Source organism: Diabrotica virgifera, chromosome 1 (genome assembly GCF_917563875.1).
Source record: "Diabrotica virgifera virgifera chromosome 1, PGI_DIABVI_V3a".
Classification (NCBI taxonomy): Eukaryota; Metazoa; Arthropoda; class Insecta; order Coleoptera; family Chrysomelidae; genus Diabrotica; species Diabrotica virgifera.
In genome coordinates, this window is record NC_065443.1 from 81,531,506 (window position 1) to 81,550,294 (window position 18,789).

At 33.1% G+C, this 18,789-nt stretch overlaps 1 protein-coding gene across 1 annotated transcript in view; it reads left to right on the plus strand.

Moving 5' to 3' along the window:
• Window positions 1-18,789, plus strand: part of LOC114332671 (nose resistant to fluoxetine protein 6) — a 125,001-nt gene that overhangs the window by 16,929 nt on the left and 89,283 nt on the right. The window contains exons 3-5 of the mRNA XM_028282500.2: window positions 3,232-3,401; window positions 12,637-12,713; window positions 17,132-17,328. Coding sequence (XP_028138301.1) covers window positions 3,232-3,401; window positions 12,637-12,713; window positions 17,132-17,328 — 444 coding nt within the window. The remainder of the gene's footprint in view (window positions 1-3,231; window positions 3,402-12,636; window positions 12,714-17,131; window positions 17,329-18,789) is intronic.

Sequence of the window (18,789 nt, forward strand, 5' to 3'; positions counted from 1 at the left end):
TATGTGTAGAAAAGTCACTCCGCTTTTTACGAGGTTGAATTCTATTCGTAACAATTTTCCACACTGTTGTATATGGCATCCTTGTCAGTCGAGATGTTGTCTTGATGAGGAATTTACCGTCTTCTGGATTTGGATTATCTTCTTTCACAGTTTGATAAACATTCCTAATAATTTCTTTGGCATCATCAGATAAATGTACACGTGTTTTACACTTAGCAGTAGCTTCACCGACTTCAGACATTTTACTTGAATACTCGCGATCTAACCTTCTATCTAAATGCAAGAAAATAACTGCCTGAATGTGCAAATGTCAAACTTAAATATGTTTGCCCCCCTCTCATAATGTTCCATAATGTATGTTTTCTGGATAAATAAATGATACTTAATTTTACCTAAATACCTATAAGCACGAGAATTATGTGTAAAGCTATAGAATAATAATTAGAGGTATATCTTATCTTTAACTAATGCTCTTTCTAATGATTCTTTAATTTTTTTATTTAAAGATAGAAAGCTGCATTATTGGAAGTCCATTTTGTTTAAAGTGAAAACGATATAAAACACATTATAATATAACTCCATAAAATTCACGTAATGGGCGCATTGGACATAAAAATTGTTTGTGATTACATTGATTCCAAGCAAGTTAATTTCAGATGACTAAACGAATTCGTCTACAGTAAACAAAATTTTTAATACATTGTCTAGAAATTTTAATTTTAATAATTTATTTGCATTGATAGGTAACGAGTCAGTTCTGTAAATAATATAAAGTACGGCCCTAGTAGCTGTTCCAAAACTATTGCCACCCGTCGCGAAGACAATTGAGGGATTAGTAACGTCAACTATTTATTATGATACTAAATCGGTAGGGACATCCCACCCAGCGCCAGGCCAGATTTCTTATATCTTGACGCAAAGAATACTAAATGGGCTACTGCATCGTCATGAATGAATGAACCATAAGTTTGTCTCAGCTGTAGAGGAATGTCTTCCAAAAGAATAGGTAACTCTTTCTTTAGGAAATTAGGGTAAGATTCACCGGTTAGTTGTTGTGGGATAAAAATCGATCAATTATTCATACATTAACTGAAAACTGATTCTGAAAATGAGCTTCAAAGATTCCATATGGATTTTCCTCAGCCCATAAGTGTTTTTATGAAAATTTCATATACAATGTCGTAAAAAAGTAGTCTAGTCAGTAAACAAAATGCAATTAAAAAAAATAGAAAGCAATTTGATCAATGGCAAAAAAGTAGGCGCGAAAAAAACTCTCGAGGTAATAGAGCTTGCACACTCTGTATATGAAACGTATACAGTTGATGTTCTTTAAAAATTTTAAATACAGTGAAATTAATTACATTCAATGGCAGTTTTTCGAGTACTTGTTTCAGATGACTTCGCAGTTAATTCGAGAACTGCTTCTTCCAGTTGCACAGTTACATCTCGAGGGAGCTCGCAGTCAGCAGCCGTTTGTTTCTTAAATGTACCATTTTTCCGCAAAAGTCGGTAAAGAGGAGCGAATAGTTTGGGATGGGGTTCTCTACGTCCTGGATACAATCGGCCATTTCCTCTACTTCGACCATAGACAAAATGCATTTCTGACAATTCCGCGTTTGTACAATAGGGTTTGTATCGCAAATATTATATTTTCCAGATTTAGCCATACGACTCACATTTACTCTAATGATAAAATACACTCATCACAGATACCTATGGAATCAAAATTATTGAATTGTAATCTGTGTAATTCTGCCTAAATATAAACTGTTCAAAAACAAAATACATGGTATTTAGCCGTTTGGCCCATCAAGATTCACGGTTATATGTTGATGGTCATATAATTCAAAGAGTACCCAGTTTTAAATATCTTGGTTGCCATATTACTGAACAACTAGATCCAGATAAAGAGATAAAATGTAGAATCGAGATAGCCCGCACGACATTTTTAAACATGAGGTCATTCTTCTGTAATGATACCTTGCAACTTCAACTTCGAAAGCGCATGATTAAATGTTACATTTGGTCAGTCCTCTTGTATGGTGTCGAAGCATGGACATTAAAAATATCCACCATTAACCGTTTGGAGGCCTTTGAAATGTGGCTGCACAGACGTATTCTGAAAATACCATGGACGTCTATACTGACAAATGTGGCAGTCCTTAAGAGAGCAAATGCTACCCGCGAGCTGCTTGATAACATCAAATATAGAAAGATGGCCTATTTTGGACACGTAGTAAGGGGAGACCGGTATAATATTCTTCAACTTATTATGATGGGTAAAATCGAAGGACGCAGAGGAATTGGTAGAAAGCAGGCCTCTTGGTTGAAGAATATCCGGGAGTGGACAGGAATAAAGAAAGCAGAACACCTATTTAGAATAGCTCGAGACAGAGACAGTTTCGCCATGTTAATCGCCAACATCAAGGGGACTTGATAGGGCACGTTAAGAAGAAGAAGTAATTCTGTGCTATTTTGTGCTTTGTACTATTCACACAATATCTGAAGTTTACTTTTCTTATGTAGAGGACATACGTCTTTGCTTTTCTCTCTCATAAGGTGTAATCTCTTGCTGGATTCCTTAACACATTTTGCTACTTCAGCTATTGTGTCAAGTGTTTGTCTAATACAGTAAACAAATCATGCTTTTTAAATTGACAGATTCAAGCAATTTAAAGACGAAAAAAAAAAGGTTGTATTCGTTTGCCTTCTCTATCGGCTGATAACTGTCCATTTTATTTGTTAGTCTATTGGTTATAATTCTAATAAAGAGTTTGTACATTTGTGAGAGTATAGTATTTTTACTACAAAAACGTTATTACGTAGGTCAAAATTTTTGACGTAAGAGAACTGTCAAAACATTAGAATGTGACTTTTATAAACATGGCAATAATGAAAAGTCACATTCTAATGTTTTGACAGTTCTCTTACGTCAAAAATTTTGACCTACGTAATAACGTTTTTGTAGTAAAAATACTATAGTGAGATAGGTCTGTAGTTTTTTAAGTCTCTTTTGTCTCCTTTTTTGAATAGCAGCTTTTTTTGTTCGTTACGTATAGTATAAATTGGATATAATCCTGAGGTCATTGTAGTGTCTATCTTCTTTGATTTCAGGACATGCATTAATTGTTCATGTCTCATATACACCGACTACACTGCGCATATACGCCATCCCCCACCGGCACCTTTAGAATATGTGCATTGTACGTTTGCTAATTTTCAACATTTCAGTTTCAGGATTTTTATAAATTAGGACTATGTATGCCAGATGCCTGCACAGCAGCCGATTATAATGAACTCGTTCAATTAATAAATCTCAACGGTTTATTCATTTTTCAAGATCGAGCATGTCATACGAAAGAAGATCTAGACAGATATTCATGGGAAGATATTACTATGGTGTAAGTTTAATATTTTGCATAATATTTAAAAGATGATTTGATGATAGATTAGTTTAGGGGCTACAGCTAAGTCACAGTATAAAGAGGGATAGTAAAACCTCTTCCATGCGGGTTTTCCCTGTTAAAACCCGTACGTTTCATTGCGACTAGCAATGCGAGAGTGGGGCAAAAGCGACTGGGAACATTGCGCGGTCGCCATGCGCGACTAAATATTTTACTTCCAATATTTCGGAGAGTGGTTTTACTGTGGCTAAGTCATCGTGGCCTTTTCAATTCTGATGGGTCCATCCAAGTTTTTGAAGTTATACCTACTTCTTTTAGGCACGAGGGTAAATTTTTACATTCCCGGGCGCATGCGCACACCGACAGTATGGTATTAGTCGTTCAAACGTTATATACGGGATCCGATTGGGTGTTAAAATCATCTGCCAATAATTGTTCAATATGGAGATTATGGATACAAAAATGTTGTGTATATTAGTTTTTATTGTTGTGATGGCAGAGAAAAAAGCAAGTTTATAATAATTATTGTAGTGACTTTTTATTAGTTTTTAAACGCGACATGTACGTAATAATTATAAATGTTTCAGTATCCTAATAAAAAATTACATAGATACCTACCTATTTGGAAAATTTAAAATGAACCTAATACCAAAATAGTATGTAATGCTTTGATTTACATAATTTGATTACCATCAAAATTTCTACCAATATTCACCTAATATATTGTTATTCCACAAAATATTCCTTTAATTCCACAAAAATCAAATTAATTTGATTAAATTTATATAAATAAATAAACAACTGTCAAAATTTTATGGTGTAAACGGTCAGTTGGTGTATATTCCCACATGACAGATACGCGATGCTGGTGCAATGGGAAAGCACTTTGATTTTCGATCGGCGGGATCGACGGGTAGCGGGTTCGAATCCCAATGCAAGTTACTATTTTTTTATTTTTTTTTATACATTTTATGATTGTAAGTATACAGGGTGTTTCATTATTAATTGTCCATATCGTAACTGGAGAAACCTTAGCAAAAAATACGAAGATTTAACCTAAAACACTTAAATAAAATATTGTTCCTTACTGAGTTACAGGGTGTTTTATCTAAAAATTTAAAAATTATTTTTGCTTACCATTTTAAAACTATTAGACGTATCCTTTTTATACTTGGCAGAAAGTACGACTACTAGACACCCTACTAAATTATAATAAACAAACGCTTCTAGCTACTACCAGAGGCGTACGACAGGGGATGGTGAATGGTTGACCCTTCTCAAATTCTACGCCACTGGCGAAATGACTATTTTAGTGCCATTTTTAGATTTTCCAATACTTTCTACGTAAATAATATACTCTTCATTGGTAACGATAAAGTCATTAGTTTTCGAGATATTTGAAGTTAAATATGAAACGGCACAGTTATTTTGATTAATTTATATTATTCATATGATTAAAATTTAAAAATTATTTGTACCCATTACATACTTTAAAACTATGTGGCGTATCCTTATTATACTTGGCAGTAAGTATAGGTACTGTACACCCTACTAAATTAAGATAAATAAACGTTTCTAGCTACTACCAGAGGCGTACGACAGGGGATAGGGGCTGGTTGACCCTTCCCAAATTCTACGCCACTGACGAAATTGCTATTTTAGTGTTATTTTTTGATTTTGCAATACTTTTTACGTAAATAATATACTCTTCATTCGTAACGATAAAATGATTAGTTTTCGAGATATTTGAAATTAAAAATGAAGCGACACAATATATTAATCAAAATAACCGTGTCGTTTCATTTTTAACTTCAAAAATCTCGAAAACTAATGATTTTATCGTTACGAATGAAGAGTATATTATTTTCATAGAAAGTATTGGAGAATCCAAAAATTGAACTAAAATAGCAATTTCTCCAGTGGCGTAGAATTTGGAAAGGGTCAACCATTCACTTTCCCCCGTTGTACGCCTCTGGTAATAGCCAGAAACGTTTGTTGAACGTAATTTGGTAGTTTGTACAGTACCTATACTTCCTGCCAAGTATGAAAAGGATACGTCGAATAGTTTAAAAATGCTGAGCAAAAATAATTTTTAAATTTTTAGATAAAACACCTTGTAACTCAGTAAGGAACCACATTTTATTTAAGTGTTTTAGGTTAAATCTTCGTATTTTATGCTAAGCTTTGTCCAGTTACTATATGGACAATTATTAATGAAACACCCTGTATTATTATATAATCTTTTTCAAAAAATACGTATTTAGTTAAAATTTTTGGCAACAATTATTGTTCAGAAATCATTTCCTTGTGGCATTTTTCAATGTGTTTGTGTGTGTTTTATTCTTTTATTTTCTTTTTATTTTTGGTATTGTTTTAATAAAAATTTTTGGAAAGTAGTAAGTAGGTATTAAAATTAGTTTAATATTTAAATTAAATATAAGTAAACTGTTTAAAGTATATTGATTTCGTTGAAATCATATAGTAGAAGTATAACTTCTTACGTGCGTACAAAGTACACACATTCTTTTTTTTATGTATTTTTGCTGCTGATTCGAGGGTCGATTTCAATGTGAGTGTTTAAAAAATTGTTGTAAACAACTTAATTTGTTTAAAAGGTTTTATTTAGCTCGTAAACTAAAAAAAATAAAAAAGTTTTCAAATAAAATTTGTTCCTTGAAAAAAATGGTGTTTTCGTACTTCCGGGCCTAAAGTGACAACTTCACTCCCTTGTGACAGGTACTAAAGTGTCACATTTAATCCCTCCGGGATTAAATATTGACGAAACTCCCGGAACGATTAAATCACAAACAAACGAATTTAAGGGATATTTTATTGAAAAATATAATTAATTAGAATGGTAATTAACGTTAATATTCAAATTAATATTGTGACAGTTCTTCATATTGACCTTCATATTGAGTAATGTGCCCAGAGAGTTGAGGCACAAACCGCTTTTGATTTATCATCGAAGTAGACTAACAGCGCATTTTCAGTAGGTTGTCTCACATTTTTTAAGCGGCACCACTTTTTAAAAGCATCGTACTGCTGCTCGTATAGTTTTCTAGATTTCGGTGGTAACAATTCTTCACCTACTTCGGCTGCTCTTTTATCAATATCAGATACACCTTCTTCACTCATGATACCAATAATTATCAATAACAATGTTTCTTTACAATGACACTAGTAATGACAATGTTTCTAAATTATAACTGTCACAACGCAATGTTACTATGGTAACTTATTTTAAAGACAGTTTATTAAATGAGTTGAAGAGAGAAAAAACTGATTGAAATTATTGGAATAATTAATAAAATCATACCGGAAGTACGAAAAGTATCGTATATACCTTGCGACTGAAGTACATTTAATCCTTCAGGTAAATTATGGCCCTCCCTGCGGTCGGGCCATAAACTTTACCTTCAGGATTAAATGTACTACTTCAGTCCCGCGGTATATAATGTACTATTACTAAACTTTAATCCAATATAAAGTTAAAAGAGGCGGAAAACTAAAATCACTGAGTGCTTCCACAGAAGTGCTTCCACAGAGGTGCTCTGACGAGATTTATATGCTTGCACAGAGGTGCTCTGATGAGATTTATTTTAAAATCGAAATACTTATAAGCACATAGTGCGGGCTCTGTGCTGTAATCAAATCTGAATCATCTTTACTTTGAGTTTAGTCCAATAATTAGAACTCGAGATATTGTAAAATTAGTGCAAAGTTACAAAATAAGTATTTTTCGAAGCTTTTTCGATCGTAACTCGGATTACGCATGAAAATACATATACCTACATAGTCCAGGGGTGGGATTCTGTGTACAATCGCTAACGCCGATCGCTTTCTATCAATGTCAATATATTTGAATATTTAGTTTTAATTCAAATATTTTCTTGTTTTACTAAGTGTCACTTCAGCATCAATTAAAGTATAACCTAGCAAAACTAGAAAATAATTCAATTAAAGCTAAAAATTGACATCGATAGAAAGCAACGTGTAGATATCTACAGTGCACGGAATCTAGCCCCAGGGTAATAAGGTTTTTTCCATGACACTTCAACAGCCAGGGTACTGAAGTATTTTTTCGACAGGTAATACCTATAAAAACAAATTGTAACTATTTCCTGCGTAGGATCTGGCGGCTATTATTATTTATAAACAATTTAGTGTCAAAAACGGCCTTTTCTCCTTTTTTTTTTTTTTCAAATTAATGGAAAACAGTAAGACTAATGGTTTTCTTAGTACAAACATATTCGAGAGAATGGAGAAAGCTTTAGAATGGCGTACTACAAAGTTTAATATGCTCATTTATTGTTAATATAATTGCGAAAAAACGTTGAAATTTCAAAAAAATTAATTTTGCAATAACTATTGTAAAAATAAGTGTACAGCTTTGAAATTTTTGTCAAATGAGTGTTCTTTAGTGCTTAATATGTGACAAAAATTTCAAAGCGGTTCATTCAATTGTTTAAATTTTATTCAAATTAAAAATAAAATAAAAATTTTATTTTTTAATTCAGTTGCAATGCGAAGGCAAAACAATCTTACTTTTCAATTAGAATGCGGAGCGCAGTCCAGTCCCTTGAATCTCGATTTTCGGCTCTTATTGGAGCCTAATCGGAAAGAACGTAGGCTTGTTCTCCATACCCCAATTGATCAGCACTGAGAGGTTCTCCCACCCATTGCAACTGAAGTGAAAATATTAGGTGACTAGCGTCATCTGGCAATTAAAAGATTTTTTTTCGATTTAAAATCTTTTAGTAATATTTTGAATATTTTCTAAAATATTATTAATAATGCTATTAGGATCGAAAACTTCATCTTTTTTATTCAAATTGTTTATCACAGAAAGCTTTTTTTGCAATAACAAGTCAGAAAAAAATAATGTTAGAACCATTCTGTAAGTGTCAAATGAAAGAGCATGAGCTAAATTTTCAAATTGCAAAAATGCATTCATTAATAATAAACAAGAATAAAAAACCGCTAAACGCCGTAAAAATGAGTGGCGCATAAAATATTCCAGCTACAAAAGATCTGATATGAAAATTACGTGGCGCGAAAATGTATTTTAATTTTGATGCAAAACAAAATTCTAGTTTTATCCATATTATTTATAAGATTTTTCCATAATATTTGCTGAAGTAAACGCGCCACAAAATAGTAAATTTGACACAGTTTGAATTTTGAAACTCTTTTGTGGCGCGTTTACTTCAAACTTAGCAAATATTATAGAAAAATATTTTAAAATAAAACTAGAATTTTGTTTTGCATCAAAATGAAAATACATTTTCGCGCCACGTAATTTTCATATCAGATCTTTTGTAGCTGGAATATCCGTAAGGATATTATGATATTATCATATCAGATCTTTCCGCTGGAAAGGGCCGTAAAATCCACAGCCTTGGACCAAAATGGAGAAGTAATGTATGGATCGACGAGTCTTTTCCTAAACTTTAAGATGGGATTTGGCTCAATTTTCAATTCAGTCAGGTTTAGAAAATCGAAAATTTCGTGTATATATAGTGTCGCATGTAGGGGTGTTGTGCGCCACTGGCGAGAACTGCCATTCTCTGGTAATTTTCAAAATTAGATGTGCGTTGGAAAGGTAATGATCAGTAATATCAGAAGCCGCAAAGGTCGAACTTATATTTTTGAAATTTTTGGTAGTTTTGAGAACGAGAAAGAAAAACAGACCGTAAATAGGAATAGACGTAAAATCCACACCCTATGACCAAAATGAAATGTTCACATATGGATGGGCGAATCTTTTCCTAAACTTTAATAATTCAGTCAGATTTAGAAAATCGAAAATTTCATGTATATAATAGTGTCACATGTAGAGGGGTTGTGCCCCACTAGCGAGAATTGCCGTTTTATGGGGTCGCCTTGGTCGCATTCTCTCCTAAATGATATAGTACTTACGACACCAGTGATAAGACAATCCGAGTTCATATCCCAGCCATTCTAATAATTATGTAATTATGGCCGGCAAATGAACTCGGATTGCCCAATCAAACTTAGCATTGTAACCACTGCAAGTACATAAACCATGATTGATTAATAACATGGATTTTTTCGATATAAAGATCACTAAACATGAGTTTAAAACGTATTGACAAGTAGTATAAGATGCATCCGAGATCACGTATGATAACTGAACGTATTACAGGAATTATTGAGTTTGAAAAACGGTTTTTCCCATAAGAAATAGATTTGATCATACTTATGAAGCCTATAACTAAAAAATTCGAATTTTCCCAGATATGAGATATATATACAGTCGGAAAAATAAAAGAATACCCATGAACGAACATATAAAACACGCTGTATTTTCCTGTCACCATGTCATACAAAAAATTGGCCAGTGCAAGTACATGTAATAATTATTATTACATGTACTTGCGCTGGGCAATTTTCTTTGTGACACGGTGACAGGAAAATACAGCGTGTTTTATATGTTCGTTCATGGGTATTCTTTCATTTTTCCGACTATACCGTTAGACGCATCCTGAATCCTCCTACAAACGCTCAGTTATTGGCGCAATTCGTAGGTTGAAATTTTGAGTAAATGTCTAAGAACCAAAATTTTCAAAGTTTAATTTTTCAGTTTTTCGGCTATGGTGAGCAGTGTGTATGTCTCAGGTTGATCGCTTAAGCACCATTTGAAAGCTTAACAACTCAACCCTATATATTTGGTGTATTTGCGGTTTTCCTGTCTCTCCTTCAACCTAAGATATATACGCCCAAAAAATATGCTATTTTGTATCTACCTAGTCCTCTAGCTGGCTTACGGGTAGTCAGAAGTCAAAAATTAGACCAGTTCTAAATCGGCCCTTACACCCTCTTGAAACACAGAAAAAAAATTCAGATCGGTGTAACTTTTCCACACACATACATACATATTGTACATACAAACATTTTCCCTTTTTTAAATAAAAATTGAGTCATAATTCTGAGCTCGATAACTTTTGAATGGTATAAACAATTTTCAAAATTAAACATGCGTTGGAAAGGTAATGATCTGTGCTATCAGAAGCCGCAAAGGTCGGGCTTAAGTGTTTGAAATTTTTGGGAGTTTTGGGGACGAGAACGAAAAACAGACTCTAAATGGGAAGGGCCGTAAAATCCACACCCTTGGACCAAAATAGAGAAGTAACATATGGATGGACGAGTCTTTTCCTATACTTTAAGATGGGGTTTGGCCCAATTTTCAATTCAGTCAGGTTTAGAAAATCGAAAATTTCGTGTATATATAGTGTCGCTTGTAGGGGTGTTGTGCGCCACTGGTGAGAACTGCCGTTCTCGGTGGATAATTATGCAAAAGTATGGTCAATTTTACCTTATAAACCTTTTTATTTTTTTATTTAATAAATTATAAATATTTATTACGTTTTTCCATCAATTATCATATACATGACATTACTTGTGCACCTAAAACACGGTAAAAATAGATTTTTTTGAAAAAAGTTATTCAAAAAGTTTATAAGGAAAGATTGCCGATACTTTTACATAATTATTTATTACTAATAAATGCATGTTTTATTCACTTTTTTTAAACCAATTTGAAAATTTTGCCCATTCTCTTTAATTTGACACTTGTAGAATGGTTCTAAAATCATTTTTTCTGACTTATTGCAAAAAAAGCTCTCTGGGATAAACAATTTGAATAAAATATAAACAATTAAATAAATCGCAACCCCTCCGTGGCTCAGTGGTAAGAGCGCCTACCTTTGGATCGAAAAATCTGAAAGGTCGTGAGTTCGAATCTCACCAGGGTCAGAAATTTTTCGTTTATTATAGATTAATAAATGAAAATAGTTTCTGTCCTCGTGAGATCGGTACTCACCGGAGGGACCGCAGACGTTCGGATACAATTAGCGTCTCTTTGCAAAGACAATGACGTCGACTTTGCAAAGTAACAAGACACTTACTCAACACACACACACTACACATGACACTAGGTACCTAACTGTAAAAATTTACCGTACCTACCATGCCAATGACCATTAGTTGTCGAGGCATTAGCTAAATAAAAAAAAAAAAAAATAAATAAATCGCTTTGAAATTTTTATCACATATTAAGCACTAAAGAACCCTCATTTGACAAAAATTTCAAAGCTGTACACTTAATTTAACAATAATTATTGTGAAATTATATTTTTTGCAATTATATTAACAATAAATAAGTATATCAAACTTTGTAATACGCCATTTTAAAGCTGTTTCCATTCTCTCGAAGATGTTTCTACTAAGAAAACCATAGGTCTTAATGTTTTCCATTGATTTGAGAAAAAAGGAAAAAGGCCGTTTTTGACACTAAATTGTTTATAAATAAAAATGGCCACCAGATCCTACGCAGGAAATAGTTACAATTTGTTCTTATAGGTATTACCTGTCGAAAAAATGCTTCAGTACCCTGGCTGTTGAAGTGTCACGAACAGGGTATATTTTTGTCTTATTATCCTGGCCTAATAAGCTGTCTGACCAGGGCGCCTGCAATACTGCAATCACATTCCAGTGATGTCGCTCTTTCCCATTTGTGAAGTGAATCTGCACGCTTACTTTTCACTAATTCAGTGTGCACTCGATTAATTGCCGACCATTGTTTGAGATTTAATTCTATTCTGGTGATATTGCAGATGTAGCTTTTAAACAGTAGAAGCTCAGTAAAACCCAAAGAGCGATGGAGAGGGCCATGCTCGGGATTAGTTTGAGAGACAGGATTCGAAATATCGACATTCGTGAAAGAATAAAGATTACTGATGTCGCAGAACGTATAGCAAGGCTATAGCAAGTGGCAATGGGCATGTTGCCTGAGATAATCCCGAAAAATGGACACAGAGATTAACAAACTGGAGACCGAGAGAGAACAGGCGAGGAGTAGGCAGGCCGCAGAAGAGGTGGACAGATGATATCAAACAACTTGCAGGCAAGCAGTGGATGAGAATTGCCAAGGGTAGAAATCAATGGAATCAAACGGAAGAGGCGTATGTCCAGCAGTGGACGAACGCAGGCTTAAGAAGAAGAAGAGGAGGAAGACCTCACCTCAGAGGTGTGCACGCTAGCTCTACTGAGGAAGTCTGTAAGACAGAAACAAGTGTCCAGGGATTGTGCATATCCCTCTGAATCGAAAGCAAGCAAAGACCTTCTTTTTCTTTTGACTGTGACTTTTTTTCTATAAAATCATTTTTATTTTTTTATAGAAAATTATTATTTTTCTTTTCTTTTTCAGGGTCGTACTTGTAACATTTGCATGCTTTATGGTGGTATCAACTATGTACGATGTATACCTTAAATTGAATAAAAAAAGTGAGTATAATAGTTTGTAAATCTGCTTATTATTCAATTCTTGGTTAATTTTAAAGCTTCTTCTTTTCTCATGCTGCACCTTCTTCTTCTTCTTAAAGTGCCCTCTCCTCAATGGAGGTTGGCTACTAGAATTGCAAACTCTTCTCTGTCTTCAGCTGTTCTTATTAGGGAGTTTTTGTGCACACAAATACGTAAACGTAACGCATCTTTTTGACATATACGCTTGCGCAGTAATGGTTGAACTCCCGTATCTCCATACGTGTTACCTAAAGTAACGCTCTGATACGTACGTGAGAACGCATCCCTATCGAGACGAAAGTCACCGAATGCACACGAGGATCTTGCCCGATTACCTACCAAATGAATATTTCATCAGCGTACCACCCGTTTATAAACATTTTAAGGTTATATTGGTTATTGGTTTAGTCTATTTGAGTAAAATTACATATTCTGTCTTTGTAATTGGAAATTGGAACTTCATAATAGATTTAAAATTTTATTGTTTTTAAGTTGTCTATTAATAAAGCAAAACAAACAAATCTTGTATTAATTTAAGAAATAGAGTGATCACCACAATTAATAACTAGATAAACAAATGACCTAGTTTCAGTAAAATTTTCACTAGTAATACCACTAGAGGTCAAATTATTTCCGGAAATTTTTTTGAAATCATGAATATTTTGAAAATTTCCCGAGTCGCAGACGAGGGAAATTTTCTAAAAATATTCATGATCAAAAAAAATTTCCGGATATTAATTTGACTTCGCGTGGTATTCGGTAAGAAAATTCCACACCAAATTTGCATTTGAAAATCCAAAGCTGCATGAACAGATTAATAGCGCGCCATAGCTTTGTCAGCAATTATTTAGGCTTTCAAATTCGTAATTTCTACTCATTGTAGTTGCATGGGAATACCATTTCAAGATAGAAAATAGTATATTCTTCAATTTTACATAATTTTTGAGTAACTACAAGTGATAGAAAATGAATCAAAACTAAATTATGTAAACAAATAAAAACCAGTCTGTCAAAAATGTTCTGTTATTGTAAACGTCAAAAAATTTCCACTATAATTCGCTGTTGGGTACCCCACGAGCAAAAAATTTCCGATAAAATACCTCCGTTGCCATGGTGATCTGTCAAAATAACGTATTTTGATTGGTTCAAAATTACAGGTGTGGAATTTTCAAATAAATATTACCAAACTATTTACATTATACTGGAATCCTGATCTAGGTACAATAATTTACAACTAAAAAGTAGGTATAAACAAAAATAAAAAAATTTAACCTAATGAAAAATAATATTTTTATATTTAAATAGAAGCAATTAAAACCATACAATTTCATCCTTCATTTGTTTTTTTTACATTTGTATATTAATTGTATATTGTGTGAACATTGTTTTATTTTTTTAATGTCAACGGAATTTAAAAATGACTTTACGATACGATTTGCTTTACGTTACGTTAAGGCAGTTACAAAAACTACCTATTAGCTGTTCAAAATTGAGCCCTGTCCATGGTCGGATGCTTCTTAGCCACGATAATCTTTTTCTTCTAGTCCTCTCTTTCCCTCGATCTATCCTTTCACGGAGCATATTGCTCCGTGAAAGTTGAGCATATTGCTACTTATTATTTTATCGCATAACTCCTTTGTCTTTAATTTTTAAGCATATTCACACTAGAATATTAAATTATGAAGTATTCTAGTACTAAAAGTTACTCTTGCTTTATGCCGGTAAAATACATTGTTTATTTTTCAATTTTTTTTCAAATTTTTTTCAAATTCAAAAAACGAAAGATTTTCAAATTGATTTTTCTAAGAAATGGTGCATCCTACCGACTTAAAGCAATAGCACCTTTTAATACTATAATACCTGTGAATTTACAGGAAACGGTTGTAGAATGCATTGAGAAGAAACAATTAACGTGGTACGGACATGTTCAGAGAATGGGGAAGGAAAGACTGTCAAAGAAAATTATGAAATGGATACCCACAGAAAACAGAAAAAGAGGAAGACCAAGAACGACATGGATACAAGGAGTAAGACGATCAATGAGTGTACGAGGATTAGAAGATGAAAACTGCAATGATAGAAGATATTGGCAACAAGGCATCGGACAACGTCGGAGGACGTTTTGAACCCGAATTTATATATATAATACTATAATACCTCACAACTTAATAATCCAGTGTCAAAAATGCTTAAAAGTTAAAGACAAAAAAGTTATACGATGAAATACCTAACCGTTGCCTTACCCAAAACGAACGCCTACGTTACTAGAAACTCGTAATTGATGCAATCGATTTATTTCTGGAAGATAAATAGGTGTGCCAGTTTTCGTTTTTCTAAATAGAAGCGTTCTGGAGATATTAAAAAAACTAATTACAAGAAATGACAAAAGATCATACCACAACGGACTCATTAATGAAGCTGAAAACGCGGCAAGAGAAAACGATCTAAAAAAATTGTATGACATCACAAGAACCTTGACAAGAACAAGCCGAAATAGTACCACTAAAATAAAAGATAAAGATGGTGTCGTACTGAAAACAGAACAACAAATTCTTACTAGATGGATGGAATATTTCAAAGAAATGTATGAAGAACAGAAGATAATAAACGAAATAGAAGAGGAACCTAACAGACAACCAATGAACATGAACACCGAAGAATTAACCCATGAAGAGATAAAAGATGCAATTAAACAATTAAAAAGAGGAAAAGCTGCCGGAATAGACAATATCCCTGCTGAGTTAATCAAAGCAGACATCGAAACGTCCACCTCTATACTGTACACACTTTTAAATAAAATTTGGAGAACCGAAGAGTTACCCAGAGAATGGACGCAAGGCTTAATTGTAAAAATTCCTAAGAAGGGCGACACATCCAAATGTGAAAATTGGAGGCCGATCACCTTGCTATGCACAACAAGCAAAATAATGACCCGAATCATGCTTGAAAGAATGAAGAAGGAATTTGATAAAGTTATAAGAGAAAACGAAGCTGGATTCCGGGCACGAAGATCCTGCATTGACCATTTTTGTACGATGAGAACGATTATAGAGCATTCATTAGAGTGGCAGAATAAGCTGTATTTATGTGAACTTTATAGACTTCGAGAAAGCGTTTGATCGTGTAGATCGCAAAGCCTTATGGAAATTGCTAGAGAAATACGGAATGCCTCCCAAGTATATCAGAATTATAAAACTGTTCTACGAAGGGTCCACAGCACGCATAGTCCACGAAGACAAGTTAACAGAACAAATTAATAGATATTGGTACAGGAGTAAGGCAAGGCTGTGTGCTCTCTCTCCAACCTTATTCCTGATAGTAATCGACTGGATCATGTCTAAGATTACTAGTAATAAGACTGGAATAAGATGGAATGTTTTTAACCAACTTGAGAACTTGGAATTTGCAGATGACATATGCCTTTTAACAGAAAAAAGACAACACATGCAACGCAAAACTGAAAAAGTAGCAGAGGCAGGGATGAAGGTCGGACTTAACATAAACGTCAGAAAAACTAAGATAATGAAAATAATACACCAAGAGAGATGGGAATATCAATGGGAGGCACGGAATTAGAAACGGTAGAGAAATTTAACTACTTGGGCAGTATTTTGAACAACAAAGGAGGGACGGAGGAGGACGTAAAAAGGAGAATAGGAATAGCTCAAAACGCATTCAATATGCTAAGGAAAATGTGGTCTTCACGTCAGATAACAAGTAAAACCAAGATAATATTATTCAACAGCAACGTGAAGACTGTGTTATTATACGGAGCAGAGCAGAAACTTGGAAAGTGTCAAGAAAATGTATCGGACAGATGCAAGTGTTTATAAATAAATGCCTAAGGAAGATTCTTAACATTTAGTGGCCAAACCGCATATCAAACCAAGAATTATGGACAAGAACTAACCAGGTACCTATATCTAAGACAATATGCAAAAGGAAATGGAGTTGGATGGGGCACACACTAAGAAGACCTGCTACAGACTTAGCGAGGCAAGCCCTAGAATACACACCACATGGCAAGAGAAGACCAGGTAGACCCGTAGAAACGTGGAAAAGAAGTGTGGACAAAGAAATAAGTGCTATTGGGAAAACCTGGGCAGAAATAAAGATTAGTGCAAAGGGTAGGACAGAATGGAGGCATACAGTTGACGCCCTATGCTCCGCATGGAGTGAAGAGGAATAAGTAAGTAAGTAATTACAAGGCGCCATCTTCAAAGAGGTCTAGCTCCCTTAGGAAGCATTTTCGAACTAGGTGAATTGGGTTAAATTGTCTTAAAATTATCGGAGGAATCTCCGGTCTTCGTTTGTCAGGAGAGTTTCTGGACACCCTGTATAATATAAGTATATTCTATACCACAAAGTATAAGAAATAATATAACATTTTTAACTTGCAGAATCTATACATCCCATATGTGTGGCATTTTCTGTATATACGAATGGCCGGAAAATTATTCAAACGTCTAAAAATAACAAAGAACAAATTCAAATTTTTAATGGGATAAAAACTATCAGCATGGCTTGGGTCATAGCTGGCCATGGAATGGCAGGATGGAATAATTTTTCACTAACAAATAATGCCGCTGTCGAATTTGTAAGTAAATTTTATTTATTATTTTATCATTCTGAAGAAAATACTTCTTAACACTATCTAGTGTAGTGATTTATATAAAAAATATGACTATAATAATTTTGATCATAATTTATTTTATTTATACGCACAACAGGCCGTTAGAATAGAATAGAATAGAAATATGCTTTATTGTCATGAAAAATTTAACAATTTTATAGACAAAGCTTACAAGTATCATAAATAAAAACAATAACAAATACAATTTACTAAAATTATACAAATCGTCAATAAAAATAAAACATAATAAAGTGACATAAAAATCAGTAACAATCTATTGCAAAATTAAAAAAATTGCAAATTGCGTAATCTACCTTAAGAAATTTAATAAGTAATTTAATAAGTTATGCCGCTGCATATGACACTCAAATATAGATTAAGATTCTACTTATACATAAGAATACTGTAATTTCTTAGTTATTGGTTAACAAACTCTGCTATTGAATAATATGGTCTTTCAGATAGGGCTTACAATACCGGAATTCCGGGATCCCGAATACCGGGATCCCGGACGATTTTTGTCCGGTATTCGATACCGGTATATATAATAAAAATACCGGTATTTCGGTATTAGCTTAATTTATAAAAAGTGAATGGATGCACAATAAACTTTCTTCTAAGATAGGCAAAGTTTTCTAAGATATTTTTTGCTATTACTTTTGAAATTAAAATTAAACTAACTTTATTAAAAAGAAACTAAATTATTATATTTGAAGATAAACAACCAATATCTTTGTAAAAAATATTTATTAATCACGTTTATTACACATACAAGTCAAGTATAGCGCTTTCTAAAAGCGTGAATGTCGTTAATTTAAGGCGAAGGCTTATATCAGCTTCTACAACCAAATTATTAAATCTCGTCTATACAAATACATAAAATGAGTTATATAAAAATTCTTAAATATTTAAAATCAGACTACTTTATTTTATAAATAAGCCGTAAGATTTATTAATCAGAATTTATTTTTACATTTTCAGATCTATTTTTCATTTTTTTTTTGTGTATTGTGGTGTATAAATTAGGCTCACTTATTTTCTGAATTATTAATAATAATTGAAAATATATAGCGGTCTAAATACAGAGTAATCATATAAAATATTTGTCAAAGTAAGTTAATCTTTGTATTAATATATTTTAAAGTTAAATTAATTTACAAATAGAAAATTTCATAATAAGTAAAAGTACTATCCTATTATATGCAAAATTTATCCTAGAATCAAATATATAGTTTTTCTATTTGCACATTTGTTGTATCTATCTATTCCTACTCTCTATGTAATGTTATAAACAACATCTAGGTACTCATTTCAAAACAAAATTTAATAGGTTTCATATATTATTTAACAACAAGTCGATAAAACAACTGAGGATAGTATAAATATAACGTGTATATTTTTTATTCATAATACCGGTTTTAATAC